At 34.6% G+C, this 16,121-nt stretch overlaps 1 protein-coding gene across 1 annotated transcript in view; it reads left to right on the forward strand.

The window, feature by feature from the left end:
* Positions 1-16,121, forward strand: part of LOC111415991 (cilia and flagella-associated protein 47-like) — a 75,159-nt gene that overhangs the window by 13,958 nt on the left and 45,080 nt on the right. Inside the window, exons 3-9 of the mRNA XM_023047902.2 lie at positions 3,870-4,059; positions 4,116-4,406; positions 4,465-4,568; positions 4,623-4,735; positions 4,789-4,869; positions 13,969-14,644; positions 14,704-15,043. Of these exons, the coding sequence (XP_022903670.2) occupies positions 3,870-4,059; positions 4,116-4,406; positions 4,465-4,568; positions 4,623-4,735; positions 4,789-4,869; positions 13,969-14,644; positions 14,704-15,043 (1,795 nt within the window). The remainder of the gene's footprint in view (positions 1-3,869; positions 4,060-4,115; positions 4,407-4,464; positions 4,569-4,622; positions 4,736-4,788; positions 4,870-13,968; positions 14,645-14,703; positions 15,044-16,121) is intronic.

Here is a 16,121-nt window from a genome sequence, read left to right on the forward strand (position 1 = left end):
AGGACATAGGTACCTTCAGCCGCGGCCGGGACGGCCCTGCGCGTCCCCAGCACACGAGGATCGCGCTCTTGTGCTCAGCGCTTTAGCGTCGTGTGTATCCTCCTCAAGACAACTTGAAGCTGTTTTGCCACCGGCATGGGAAGGCGCACTCACTACGCGAACTGTCCGCCGTACAGTTCGCGTAGTTTGGTAGATAGTGGACTGCGAGCGCGTCGTGCGATACAGCGGATTCCAGTAACACCCGAGCACCGCAGCATACGTCACGAGTGGGTCGACGCTAGGCATTAGTAGGTTGCCGAGTAGAGGGACATTTTGTTTTCCGACGAATCAAGATTCGAATTGAGCACCGGTGATGCGCGAATTTTAGTTCGTCGGAGCCGTGGTGATCGTCTACTCGAGCAGTATGTGCAAGAACGCCCTATCCACCGACAACCGAGCATTATGGTATGGGGTGCGATTACATATGGTGGACGTACACGTCTGCTGCGTGTATAGCAGACCATGACGGGTCAACGATACGTAGATGAGGTGCTACGGTCCGTTGTGCTTCCCTACGTTCGGCGGCTCCCAGGCCTGCTATACATGCACGACAACGTACGACAGCACATCGGGCGTGTTGTACAGACCTTTGTGGAAGAGCACCATATACGAATGCTTCCATGGCTAGCTCGGTTTCCGCATCCGAATCCGATCGAACATGTTTGGGACATGACTGGTCGGAGACTTCTACGTTATCCGGCTTCCTTGGCTAACGTTGAGGAGCTATGGAGGTGAGTTGAGGTGGCATGGTTGGCCATCCCTCTCGCTACAATACAGCGACTTATAGACTCCATGCCACGTCGTGTAGCGATGGTACGCGAAGCTCACGGGGGATACTCTCGCTATTGATGTTTCTCCTCCCAGCAGAGTTATGCCGCTCTCCATATGAGAGTAAGTTACACTACTTTAGTACTACTTCCATACCAAATTTTATTGCGCTAGACACACGCGTTCAGATTATACAGGGTGTGCTCGTAAATTATTTCCAACAGTGTATTCAACATTTTGTGAAAAAATCTCCGTCTGCACGTGTCTATAAAAGAAAGCATACCCAATTTATTTAAGACCCTACAAAGCAAATCTTTTGTAGATTATTAATGGATAGTTACAGTAACTTCATGCCCCTATAAAAATCTGGTGACCTTCTACAGGGTGTTCGTAATATTGTACTCAATACCAGAAACTTGAAATAGCTATATCTCATTTTTTTTAAATGGAATGCCTCATATTTTTTTATCTTAAATTATTCGCGAAGTAATAAGGTTTCTTTTTTATAAAGCATGTCCTATACTTATTTCCAATAGTTATCAAGTTATTTACGCTTTTTACAAATTTCTACTTTAATACCCATTTGATTTCAAAATTTTTTTGTTGGTTAGCCATGAAAATAATAATTGATAACAACAAAGCAAAAAAATGCAAAAAGAAATTAAAACTAATAATATTCAATATAAACTTTTCAAGAGATGAATTTCAGAATCTGTGGACTAGTCCAATCAAGTAATAATTATGTACATAAAAAGTAATATAAAAATTTCCAAAAGACAACGAAAAATATGGAATTGGCAACAGAAAATAACAAGGAAATATTTATTAAAGTCAACAAACAGCAGAGTTTCTGAACAAATACCATAAAAAAAACAAAAGAAAGTAACACTGTACATAATTTTCAATGTGTCTGCCTTGACATTCTTTACACAAACGAATTCTTCTAACAAAGGAATTGCTTACTCTCTGCAGCATTTCGCAGCTTACTTCGTTAAAAGCGTTTTTAATTCTTTCCTTCATATCTTCTATGGTAGTAACAGGCACTTGATAAACTCGATTTTTCACAAAACCCCATAAGAAAAAATCAAGTTTTGATAGATCTGGAGATCTGGGCGGCCAAGAAACCGGTCCTCCCCTATACCAATCCATTTATTTTGAAAATGTAAATTTAAATACTCCCTCACAGGACGACTGAAATGGGGAGGCGCTCCATCTAACTGTAGCCACATTCGCCTCACCGTTTGAAGTGGTAAATCCTCGAAAGCATTCTCCAAATCAGTCCGCAAGAAATTTAGAAAGTTCTGACCATTTACAGCTTCATTAAAAAAATATGGCCCGAATACCTTTGTTCCCGTGATGCCGCCCCATACATTAAGTGATCATCTGTGTTGATGGTCTAATGCTCTCAGATATCTTGGATTTTCATCAGAGTAGTAATGAAAATTGTGACGGTTTACAAATCCATTTTTATCGAAGGTAGTTTCGTCTGTCATCAATACATAATCAAAAAAGTCAGGTTGTTGTTGATTTTTTTCTAACGCCCAAAGGCAAAAATTCCTCCGATTTACACAGTCTTCATTAGATAACTCTTGAATAAGTAGTATATGGTAAGGATGGAATTTATGTTGTTTAATAATTTTGTTGCTTAATGCCTAACTGTTGCTCAATTTGTCTGCAAGAAATATGCAGAATCTCTACTACGGCTTGCATGACTAACATTTCATTTTCTGTACTTGCTGCTGTTTTCTCTCTTTGTAATTTTGACTCATAATTTACATTGCCGGTTCTTTCGAATCTTTCCTTAAGTCTTTCGAATGCTAAATAATTTGGATGGCGTTCAGCTTCTGGGAACCTTTATGCATAAATTCTACTTGCTAATAAACAATTTTCATCACTTGCACCCAAACAGTAAACCATTTTTATTAATTCATGTCTTGAAAAATTCATACTGAATATTATTAGTTTGTACAAATTTAGCAGACTGTCAAATTCAAAGCATTCTTTTGCTTTGTTGTCATCAATTATTATTTTCATAGCCAACCAACAAACATTTTTTGAAATCAAATGAGTATTAAAGTAGAAATTTGTAAAAAGCGTAAATAACTTGATAACTATTGCAAATAGGTATAGGACATGCTTTATAAAAAAGAAACCTTATTACTTGGCGAATAATTTAAGATAAAAAAATATGAGGCATTCCATTTAAAAAAAATGAGATATAGCTATTTCAACTTTCTGGTATTGAGTACAATATTACGAACACCCTGTAGAAGGTCACCAGATTTTTTATAGGGGCATGAAGTTACTGTAACTATGCATTAATAATCTACAAAAGATTTGCTTTGTAGGGTCTTAAATAGATTGGGTATGCTTTTTTTTATAGACACGTGCAGACGGATATTTTAAAAAAATCTTGGTAAAATTTTGGTATAGGTAATGCTTAACAAAAAGTATGTCGAATTTTAAGGGTAATTCAAAAATGTAATAAAATATGGGGTGTTCCATTTAATTTTACGAAGTTGTACCTTGTAATAAAACAACAAAAATATTTTTAGGTTATGCACCTTCGAGCACCAAACAACTTTATATATAAACATTTTCTTCTAGCGACACCCTGTAAGGAGATATCGTCCGATATCGCACTAATTGGACACTCTGTATAACAACCCGAATGTTTCTAGTTCTAGATCTAGTGCTAATGTTACCTCTAGTGTTAGTTTATATTCAGCGTTAGGTTGCTGTATATTTTTGTTAAGCTAACACTACAACTAGAAAGTTTCGGGTTTAGCCGGTCGTCTTCAGACCTAAAGAGATAAAGAAGAAGCCTAAATAAATAACTGGCTCCACTGTAATACCGTCCTAAGAAGTGTTTACATTACAACTGTGTTTTAATAAAATTTATAAATTTTCAAGTCTAGAAATCATGTTATGATCGAATAGAATGATACATTTTTTATCGTAGACATTGCACAATTACAGACGTTTACAAAAATAAAAAATGTTTGGCTTATTGAAGAATTACTATTTCACTAAAATAAGCCAATATAATTAACTTATTTTAGAAAATCTTCAAAAGGTTCAATGTCAATCACTCCAGAAATTGTCGATTTTGGTTTAATAAACGCCGGTTCAATTCATATTACAAAAACGATTGTACTAGAAAATAAAGCTAATAAAGATTTGATATTTTACGTGGATCGTAATGCTTGTAGTTCGGCGATTATCATCGAGCCCCTTAAAGGTAAAGTCAGGGTAAGTAAATTAATTATTTTCTTTAAATAATTAATAAATTTGAAGTTTATTTCTAGATGGCTGGAATTTATGAGATATCAATAAAAATATTTGCTTTACAAGAAACGGATTTGAATACATCCTTCTCTATAAAATGTGCTTACTCGATAACTCCCATTTACGTTAAAGGGAAAGTTATCAATTCGAAATTAGAAGCTCTACATCCAAACACAACCGAACATTTTACTTTATTAGAATTCCCACCTACTTATTTTGGTTTATCATCAGTTGTTAATTTGTTTGTACGAAATTATAGTGCTATTCCGATGATGTATTCAACGATGGGGGAAATTCATCAAAGAAGAGTGGTAACTTTTACCATTTTTTATATTTTATTCGGCAATTTAGTGTTGTTATTTGTTTTAGAGTTTGGAATCTATAAAAAAGGAGTCAATAAATTTCAAATTTTTCGATATGTATCCCACAAATGGTTTTTTTCATGAAAATGAAACAAAATTATTCATTTTTCGGTTCTAATTTTAATCTTTTTATTTTATAGTAATTAATTATTTTTTTTCCTTTAGGTTTTCGCCAAGACAATTAGATTCCAACACGAAAAATAATCGATTTTATTTTTGCACCATTTTAATGCATCGATTTCGATCGGTTGCTTTAGCATATCAACAAGATTTTATTTGTAAAAATACAAATTGAATTTGTTAATCAAATTTTATATTTTATTATTTTTAGCTGATTTGGCGGCATTGGTAAGTGCTAATACATCCATTAGAAACACTTTAAGTTTGGAGCCTTCCCTGTCACAACTGGATCGTAAGCTTTTTAATTAATTTATTACAGTTAAACCTCCACATAATGGTTCACACCACGCATGCGCATACACTACACTCCTCACCCCCGGTAAAGAACTATTCAGTATAGTCTTGTAAATATTTTGGAATAGTTCGTTCTCTTCTTGGTCCTGTAGTTTCTGGTTTATCTTCATTTGTCCCAATCAAAAGTTCGGTTGGTTGTGCAACTGCTTCTTCTTCCAGTAATAGCTCTGCTTCTACATTTTCCAACCTTGGGCTCTTCTCTCTCATTTGGTCTACAAGTCTTTTATATTGTTTTCCATCTGGTGGTTGGACTTTATAGCTAAGTGGACCGATTACATCGATTACTATTGCAGGTTGCCACTTTTCCCGTGTTCCATACGATCTCATGTACACTCAATCATCTAACGTAAACATTCTTCGCGATGTTGGTCAACACTTCTCTTCTTGCTTGGTCTTCATGTTTTTAGTGACATCTGGCTGAATGCTTGTTTAATTCTTGCACTAGTCTCTCAACTTGACCATTGCTGCTAGGATGGTAAGGTGCAACCAAAGCTTGTTTAATCAGGTTCTTCTAAAGAAATTCTTTAAATTCCTTAGAGGTGAACGCAGTTCCATTATCTGATACCACAACATCTGGCAATCCATGTGTTGCAAATAATTCGTTTCCTCAGTTTCAATTTCCTCAGATCTGTTATTTTTGCATGTTTCGATGGTCCGGAAACTTGTCGAACTTTTAACCATTTTGAATAGGCGTTCATCACGACCAATAAATACTATCCATTAAGTGGTCCCGCAAAATCGAGGTGTATTCGGATGGATTGGCGCTTTTCCTGGTTGATTTTTACTCATTTGGCATCCTTGGCAATTTCTCACCAAGTCTTTTATTTTCTTATCCATACCCGGCCACCAAAACATACAATCTCTCCAGCTACTTCATCCTCGTCATTTCCGAATGTGCTCTATGTAGTATCTCGAGTGTACTTTTCTTCCCCTTTGGTGGAAGTATCACTCTTGATCTTCACAATAAACAATCTTGATAGGAAGATAGAGAAATGAGAATTGTTTAGAATCCATCGGACATCCCCTTTTTGTCCATTCCAAAACAACTGACAGAACTGAATGTTTTGCTGTAGCTTTAGCTATTTCTTCTGCTGTTCCAAAATTTTCAGGTATCTTTTCCAAAAGAAGTATGTCTGAAGTTATTGGAGGTTCTCAAAACTCCCAATACTGGTTTATGATCCGTCCGGATTTCAAAATAATTACCATACAACTAATTATGAAACTTTTTTATTCCTACCATTATTGCTAACGCCCTCTTTATCGATTTGAGCGAAGGTTCTCTCCGCGCTTGACAACGTTCTGCTATGATATGCTACTGGTGCCTCGTTACCCACATCATGAGCACTAGCGTCACAAGTTAGAATTGTTTTATTTTTTTCATCAAAGTGTGCCAAAATAGGTTCACTAATCAATAAATCCTTCATTTTTGTAAACGCTATTTGTTGATCATTTTATCACTTAAATGCGACATTCTTTTGTAACAATCTGAATACAGGTTCAACTATGGTAGCTTTGTCTTGTATGTATGTATGTAAAAGAAGGGGAGGGCACGCAGCACTTGGGCGCCAACGGGCCTCTTGTACAACCTCCCAACACTCACTCACTCCGGTTATATCGAGCAGCCTAAGGAGTTACGAAAGACTAGGATACAGCTCAGAGGTGTGTCTCTGACGCGATCTGTAGTAGCCATTCTTCCCCGAACACTCTTAATCTGAGGTCCTGAAGGGCAGAACAGTCACACAAGATGCGATAAACCGTCTCGTCGTCCTGTTCACAAGCACGACAGAGAGGGCTGTCAACACACTTTATGTTATAAAGGTGTTTATTTACCTTACAGTGACCTGTACTTTGTCTTTTAGAAAGTTACAATAAAACGTAATCAAACCCAAAAATTTTTTGAACTCCATTTTGTAGCTCGGATTTGGGGAATTTGCGATTGCACTAACTTCGAAACCCTAAAAAATCTATACTGTCTGTCTTAAAAATACATTTACGTACTTAAGTTTAAGTATTTCTCGTAGTTTTGTATCTAAATTTGTTTCCAATTTACCAATTACTAAAATATCGTCATAATACGGTAATACTCCTTGGATTCCGTTAAGTCTTGAATCGATGAATCGCTGGAATATCTGCGGTGCCGCCACAATTCCAAATTGTAACCTCTTACATCGAAATGTTCCCCGATGCGTTATTATAATCTGTGCGTCGGCCGCAGCGTCGTCTACTTTCATTTGAAGATACGCCTGAGCCACGTCTAGTTATCCAAAAATCTTTCCTCTAGCCAGTACTGCCAAAATATCTTGGTCACATGGCACTGGGTATGTAGCACTCGATTTACTGTAGCACGATAATCTCCGCAAATTCCGATTTCATCGTTGCTCTTCGTTACGACAACGATAGGTGTTCCCCATCTCGGATGATCGAGTAGTTCTAGGACACCTGTTTTTGTAATTCGCGTTAATCGAGCGGTTAACGCGCTCGATTAACGCGAATGGAACTTTTCTCGCTTTTAATAGAACTGGATGTAGTACGTCTTTCTTAAAATCGAATGATACCGAAGGACCGCGATACGTACCAATACCCTCGCTGAATATTTCCGGAAAATCTTTCAATTAATTCTCACTCCGCTTGTGGTTAACCCAAGAGCCCAAGAGGTCCCACGAGGAAACCCCATATGCTCAGGAATACTGCTTTCTTTTGCTCCGCATCTACGATTCTGTTCGCTTTAGCAAAAAATTGAAATCTTTCAGCGTATGTATGTCGCCAGTGTCGAGGGGCAATAAAAGTTACACGTATGATTTACACTCTTTATTAATGTATACACAAATCTTTTTACTACATTGAGGTTATGCGCGTAACACTCTCGCATAGCACTGAAACCTAACGAACTCAACTAATTCTGACTAATTCGCAACACGCTCAACCGTCCTTAAACGCCGTCTTCCCCACGCATGCGCATGCACTACAGATAGAATCTATCATTGAGGCCGTTACAATTTTTTATTGGTTATTCGATAGTTTACGAACTTCTATAATATTTTATTTTTCAAACTGGACTTTAGTTTTTCCACAAAAAAAAATGAAAATTTGAAAAAACTTTGGAGAACCTAATGCTCTAGAAGAAGAGATCCGATAAGACTAAGAACGATGCACGATTGTGTCTTCTTGATCTTACTTCGTAAACGTCACCAAACCTTTTATAGAGGGGATTTGTTATTCAGCGCAAGATTGTAGTATTAACACTAGACTTTCAACTAAAAACATTATTCCGTAATTTAAGAGAAGTACGGCTAAACCCGAATATTTCTACTACTAGGTCTAGTGTTAGTCCTAATCCTACTGGCAGTTTATTGAAAAATATACAGGGTGTTCATTTCAAAACTTTCCACCTCAATTTCTGTAAATCCGGAAGTTTAAAAAGAAAATCGCTGAAATAGGTAAAGAATAAAACCAAGGGGGACAACTTTTTATGCAAAAATTGACTCACTCACTTCAACCCCCCGCCGCCAGAAACCAACCCCTTAAAAATCTTAAATGGAAAGGGGTGTCAAGTGATACCTCATTTTAAAGGTCTTTTAAGGTACTACATGTTAGTATTTACTTTTTTTAAATTGATCGATTCGAAATTTTTGGGAAATCTTTGTTTTGTATTTCCCGCTTTAATTAATATTAAAAACTTTAATCACCTTCTTAAAAGCAAGAATAAGTAATCTTTTATTATTAATTTATAAAATTAAATTACCATGTTCGTTTTTACAACGACCATTAAACCTTTATTATTTCGGAGCAATCGGAAATATTTAAGAAAACTAAACACGTATAATTATGAATTAAACTGAAAGTATTTTACATTAAACTTGTATGAAAATTACTCTTGACTCGAATGGCCAAAAAAAGGAAAAAAAGAGACGACATTTTTCTCTTTCTATAAACGAGTTATAGGCAGGCTCACAGTGCGAGAAAAGAATAAAATAAAAGTGCAATTCTAAACATAAGTTTATTTGGTTATTACTTAAACAACTTTGTGTTATCCACTTAACAAAGTTATTTAAATAAAACAGCAATAATGGTTTACAGTTTGCAGGAAAGGATTGAAATTGTATCAATGTATGGATCCCAAAATGAAAGTGCTCGACGAACTGCCGCAATTTTTAATGAAAGGCATCCAGATAAGAACGTATCTCACACATACGTCCTGAATCTCATGAAGAAATTCACTCAGACTGGGTCCGTTGCCAACATAAACCATAATGAGTCGAGAGTTTTGAATGAAACCGCTCAACTGGAAGTGTTGGGTCATTTCGGTATCAACCCCAATACTTCATTGCGTCAGGTATCTCGTGCAACTGGTATATCCTTGGGTTCTGTTCATAAAGTTGTAAAACTTCACAAATTCCATCCTTATAAATTGAAAATACATCAAGAGCTAACTGAAGACGATTTTGACAGGAGAATACAGTTTTGTGAAGAAGTGACCACTATTATTAATAATAACAACGTTTTTGTGAAAAATATCTGCTTTAGTGATGAATGCACTTTTTCTTTAAATGGATTTGTAAATAAACATAACTGCAGATATTGGAGTAATGAAAACCCTCATCTGACTGTAGAAGGGCATACACAATATCCTGAAAAAGTTAATGTATGGGCCGACATTTTGGGAGACCAAGTGATTGGTCCAGTGTTTATCGATAGAAATTTAAACGGCGAAGTGTACTTGGATATGTTAGAAAATACTATCAATCCACTAATTACGGAAGCTCTCGAGAATCAGTTGGATAGAGAAGAAAATGCCTTACTTGATGAGAATGAATTAGATTTTCAACAAGACTATGTTCTCCCAGTACGACAGTGGTTAGATAATACGTTTCCAAACAGATGGATCACCAGATTTGACGCCATTAGACTTTTTTTTATGGGGTCATTTAAAGTCTGTTGTATTTACCCCTCAACCTCAAAATTTAGAAGAACTTCTTCAGAGCTTGCCGTGGAATTCAAAGGGAAGTTTTTGAAAATGTGCGCCGTAGTTTTGAACAACGGTTGTACCATTGTTTAGCTAATAACGGACAACACTTTGAACAATTATTAGGTTGATTTTCTCTGCAAAAAGTTTTTGTACATAATTAAATAACTGAAAATAAAATAGAACGTTTCATGCAGTTAAAAGTTGTTTAAGTAATAACCAAATAAACCTAAAAGAAAAGAAAAATGAAACAGAAATCGTTTTTTCTAAATATCTCTGACAGACGCCAGGCAAGCTAGCCAACGTAGGTATATCATTGTCAAAATAACCTAAATATCAAAGATTTCGGATTGCTCCGAAATAATAAAGGATTAATGGTCGTTGTAAAAATGAACATGGTAATTTAATTTTATAAATTAATAATAAAAGATTACTTATTCTTGCTTTTAAGAAGGTGATTAAAGTTTTTAACATTAATTAAAGCGGGAAATACAAAACAAAGATTTTCGCAAAAATTTCGAAAACGAATCGATCAATTTAAAAAAAATAAATACTAACATGTAGTACCTTAAAAGACCTTTAAAATGAGGTATCACTTGACACCCCTTTCCATTTAAGATTTTTAAGAGGTTGGTTTCTGGCGGCGGGGGGTTGAAGTGAGTGAGTCAATTTTTGCATAAAAAGTTGTCCCCCTTGGTTTTATTCTTTACCTATTTCAGCGATTTTCTTTTTAAACCTGTATAACAATCTAACGCTGAATGAAAATTAAAACCAGAACAAACACTAAATCTAGGCTAAACCCTGAAATGTTTCTGGTTTAAGGTTTAGTGTTAGTTTTTATACTAGTTTAGTAGTTATTCAGCGTTAGATTGCTGTATATTTTTCATTGAACTAAAACTAGAACTAACACTAGCTAGACATAGAACTATAAATATTCGGGTTTAGCCGTTTTGAGATACGCAGGGCTAAACCCGAATGTTTCTAATTGTAGGTCTAGTGTTAGTTCTAATGCCAGCGTTAATTCTAGTTTTAGTTGTTATTCAGCATTAGATTGATGTATGTGTTGCAGGCAAGTGGTTATTTCAGGTAGATAGCTTTTTCCTAGTCTGATGCTGTCTGCCTAGGCAAACAGTAGTGCGTTACAGTTTTATCATTAAATGTCTAGGCAAATACTATTGGACAATATCACGAAAGTTATCCATATTCACCAAAATAGTTAATTGAATTAAAATTTCTCTTAATATACTTTTTGATGTTGTTTTATTTTATTTTAATTGTCCTAATCGATTTCGACCACTTGGTCGTCCTCAGAAGACGTCTACATAACGTACAATTAAATTAAAATTAAATATAATATAATAATACAAATAAACTTACGTCAGAAACGGTACACATAAATTAAAAAATTCTCCAACATGAATATTTTTTAGGTATTATCTGTATTTTCACGTGTTATAACACAGTGCGGTTGGAGGGTTGGAGTTATAGCGAGGTTATGTTAAAGTTGATAAACAGAACTTTGAGAGGTTGACCTTGATAATAATACAATATTAATTCAATGTAAAAAATCACATTTCACATAAACGAACTCAACTATCATCATTTTAGTTTTTGAATTTCTCGTTTGTAAGATAAGGGTCCTTTAAACATAGATATAGGGGTGTATATTGAGGTGTTATTTGGTCGTTTAAGATCGTTTTGTTTGGGTGTTTATGTATGAACTTATTTATTTCATATAATTCCATAATCTCCATAAAATTTCCCTTATCTAGTCGGTGTAAAATTTTACTATTTTTGTCTTCGTCGAAATCATGGTTTTGGAACATTAGGTGTCTTCCAAAATTTGAGTTCTCCTTTGTTTTGTGTTCTCGAATCCGTTGACTAAGATCTCTTCCTGTCTCTCCTATATAGATTGCTCCGCAAGTGTTACAATCTAACTGATAAATACCGCTTTTCTGCAAATGATTTGTTTGGTCTTTGTTATTTATTAGAATATTTCTTAGAATATTTTTTGTTTTAAAAGATAAACATATATCGTATTGTTTAAATACGTTTTTAATTTTGTGGGAAATTTTTCCAGGAAATGATATTGATCTATATGTTGTATCGTTCACTTTTGTGTCATTGGTTAGAGTAGTGATATTATATAAATTGGTTTTGTGTTGTATTTTGTTTATCAGTTTATGTATTCTATGTTGCGGAAAATCATTTTTCATTGCGATCTGCTGTATGATTAGAAGTTCTTTTTCTGTTTCTGTTGCTTTTAGGCTTGAGTTTAATGCTCTCCAAATGTACGCTCTAAAGGCAGCATATTTCTGCGATTCATCGTGGTATGAGTTATAAGGTATAATGCAATCAGTCTGAGTTGGTTTGCGATATATTGAAAATTCCAAGTTTTTATTGTTTTTATGTATGGTGAGATCAAGGAAATTTATAGTTATTTATGACCTACATAATTACATCAACAAATTACATAAAAATCTTAACTTCACCATAGAAATAGAAGAAAATAGCTCTATAAATTTTCTTGATCTCACCATACATAAAAACAGCAGAAAAGCGGTATTTATCAGTTAGATTGTAACACTTGCGGAGCAATCTATATAGGAGAGACAGGAAGAGATCTTAGTCAACGGATTCGAGAACACAAAACAAAGGAGAACTCAAATTTTGGAAGACACCTAATGTTCCAAAACCATGATTTCGACGAAGACAAAAATAGTAAAATTTTACACCGACTAGATAAGGGAAATTTTATGGAGATTATGGAATTATATGAAATAAATAAGTTCATACATAAACACCCAAACAAAACGATCTTAAACGACCAAATAACACCTCAATATACACCCCTATATCTATGTTTAAAGGACCCTTATCTTACAAACGAGAAATTCAAAAACTAAAATGATGATAGTTGAGTTCGTTTATGTGAAATGTGATTTTTTACATTGAATTAATATTGTATTATTATCAAGGTCAACCTCTCAAAGTTCTGTTTATCAACTTTAACATAACCTCGCTATAACTCCAACCCTCCAACCGCACTGTTATAACACGTGAAAATACAGATAATACCTAAAAAATATTCATGTTGGAGAATTTTTTAATTTATGTGTACCGTTTCTGACGTAAGTTTATTTGTATTATTATATTATATTTAATTTTAATTTAATTGTACGTTATGTAGACGTCTTCTGAGGACGACCAAGTGGTCGAAATCGATTAGGACAATTAAAATAAAATAAAACAACATCAAAAAGTATATTAAGAGAAATTTTAATTCAACTATTGGACAAGACAAATAGTATCTGTCTAAGCTTGTTTTAGGCAAATATCATTTCTTCGATACAAGAATGCAGTATAGAGTAGGTACCTCTTCACAATAAAATAAAGTAGTTCCTATCGTTGTCAACATACTTTTCTTAAATTAAAGTCACTAATCAGTGGCAAACGAGTCAAATTATTTGCGTATCATTTTCAAAAAATGCATAACAGTTTCATATACTTTTATTAAGTTTAATAAAAATACAAATAAACGATTTATTTCTAGAAGACTTAAAAACTAAATACAAAAATTTGTTGCTGGAATGGCATCTACTATTGCACATCATCTTATTTTTGAAACAAGTATACCTTTTTGTACTGAACTGGAATTTCGAAGGCACTGGCATTTTGACATCCCTTGCCCAGAAAACGGTGACTATGAAGTGCAGGACTCTCTTAAAGAAATAAAGCATTCCTGGGGTTGGGTTGGGTTGGTTTAAAGAGATATTTGCCTGAAAATATTTTAGCCATATCCTATTTGCCTTAAAGTAGAATTTAGACTGAAATAGCTATTTACCTGAAACCTACCTTATATTAAGCTATTTACCTGAAACAACCATTTGCCTGCGACATATGTATATATTTCATTGAAAACTGTGGATAGCTGTTCGAATGTGTATGCATTAAAACTATTCATTCAAACAAAATTTTTTATATAACGGACACTTTCTTCACCATATTAATCCGTTATATCGAAGTTTTACTGTAATTAAATCTAATTAACAGATTATTCTTTTTAATTTTAAGTTACTGAATCACTTACATACGATTCAATCCTATCAAATACTGGGATGTTGCAAACTTTAAGTCCTGATGCTCCAAATGAATTTACAAGAGTACATCTTTATGCAACGGCAGAAGTACCAGGAGTTGATATAATACCTGATGAAATCAATATAAAACGGATGGATGTTAATAAATGCGTGAAACGAGTATTATTATTAACCAACAAATCTAAAAATCTCCCGATAATTGTTCAATATGTAAAAGCTCCTAATGTTTATTTAGCAAAAGAAATATTCTCCTTGGAACCGACTGAAAAATTGGAAATTTTAATTAATATTCAACCGACTGAAATCGGGTCAGTTGAAATCGAAGTTGTATTTAATTTATTATACTATGATTATAACATGATGAAAACAAAGAATGATTGTAAAGTAATCGGTGAAAGTAAAATGGTTGTTAAGTTAGATGTGATATCTTCAACTAAGTATCCAAAACCGCAACTAAATCCTGGTTTAAAACCGAATTATATTAAAGAAGTCGGAAAACATTGCCAAAACTTGAAATTTAATACCAACATTAGTCTTCACAAAGGAATTACTGTTAATAATAAAGCGGTTATAGATAAAAATTGTAACGATTTGATTGCTTTTCCGAACGATACTCAACAGTCAATACGGCCGTATAGAAATAAGCAATTGTAAATAAAGTTTCTATTTAATTATTTTAATAATCATAATAAATACCAATCATTTTTAGATGTCGAACAATTTTTGCAAGACAAGAAAAATATAAAGCACCATTAGACGAGTATTATGAATTAAGCGAAACTGATATTTGTTTTAAAAAATCCATAAGAGATTATTACATAAATTTTATTCGATCGGAATTTAAAAAGTTAACATCGCCGAATGAGGATGGTGAAAAAAGTACTTATCAAACAACTTTAATGTATAAAGTTTTATGCGAAGATTTAACGGTTTCACAACCACCACCTATTAGAGGTCAAAAATTAGATAAAACTAAATATTATGTGCCACTTATTCCACAGGAAATGGATAACATTATAATTACTCCTCCTGTTGTTCAAACTGGACAGGTAAATATTAGATTAAATAGGTTATTATAAATAGATTATTTTATTAGGTTATATATTTTATGTGGATGGCTCTACTCGTTGTTGAGAAAACGACGGTATCCAGTTTTACCTTACCATCCTGTTTTAACCGACTCTCCCCTACAGGGTATTCAAAAAGATCCCGTACTTCTGTTAGGTACTTCAATAAGCTATAACTACCACACAATTCAATAAAATAGCAATAAATTTGCTATTATTTGCTTCAATACATTTCTTTACTCGTAATCTCATCACAGACGCGTACCAGAGCCTTAAACGTTTTGAGTGCTTAAACGGTGACGTATTGTGTTCCTGTTAAAGCAAGATTTTTGCTTTAAGATGGACCAAACGGATTAATCGTATCCGACGAATAGGCGGCCAAACGTTTTTGCCCCAAAAACCAGGAAACAGCTCAAACAACTTCGCAAATGGCGATCGTCGAAATGGCCAAATGTGATGACGATCAAGAATCCCTCTTGACCGAAACATGTTGGTTATTACATATGAAACCTGCCCACAGATAATTATAGAGCTTTAGGAGTGGGTATTTCCCCCAGAACTAGATTAACTAAACAAACCGAGAAAGGGCAATAAAGCAACCCTAAGTCCTACAGAACTATATTTTTAATGCCAGTAATGGGGAAGCTCTTGGGTAAAAGAATTAGGCCTTACTACGAGCAATCCGGTACAGAAACTATTAACCGTAGCGGATTCCTGGGTGGTCGATGTACCGTTGATGCGATCAACGATCTAGGCGAGTTTGTAAGTAAAAATAACCATAAGTATATTTCAGGAGTACTATTGGATATTGCTGTGGCATTCGGCAATAAAGAGTCTGTCGGAAATAGCTGTGTCACCAAGAATATATAAAACAATTAGATCAGTTTACGGACAGGAGAATAGTGTTTAGAAGCAATACTGGAGAGGAGCTGTTTAAGCTCAAAATGGATTGCCCACATTGCGCGGTACTAGGTCCAAGATTTTGGAACATGGTCTTGAACGAGCTTCTGGCGGTGCAGACCCCGAACCCCGATTGAATAAAAGCATTAGCAGCATACGC

This window comes from Onthophagus taurus, chromosome 6 (assembly GCF_036711975.1).
Source record: "Onthophagus taurus isolate NC chromosome 6, IU_Otau_3.0, whole genome shotgun sequence".
In the NCBI taxonomy this organism is placed as follows: Eukaryota; Metazoa; Arthropoda; class Insecta; order Coleoptera; family Scarabaeidae; genus Onthophagus; species Onthophagus taurus.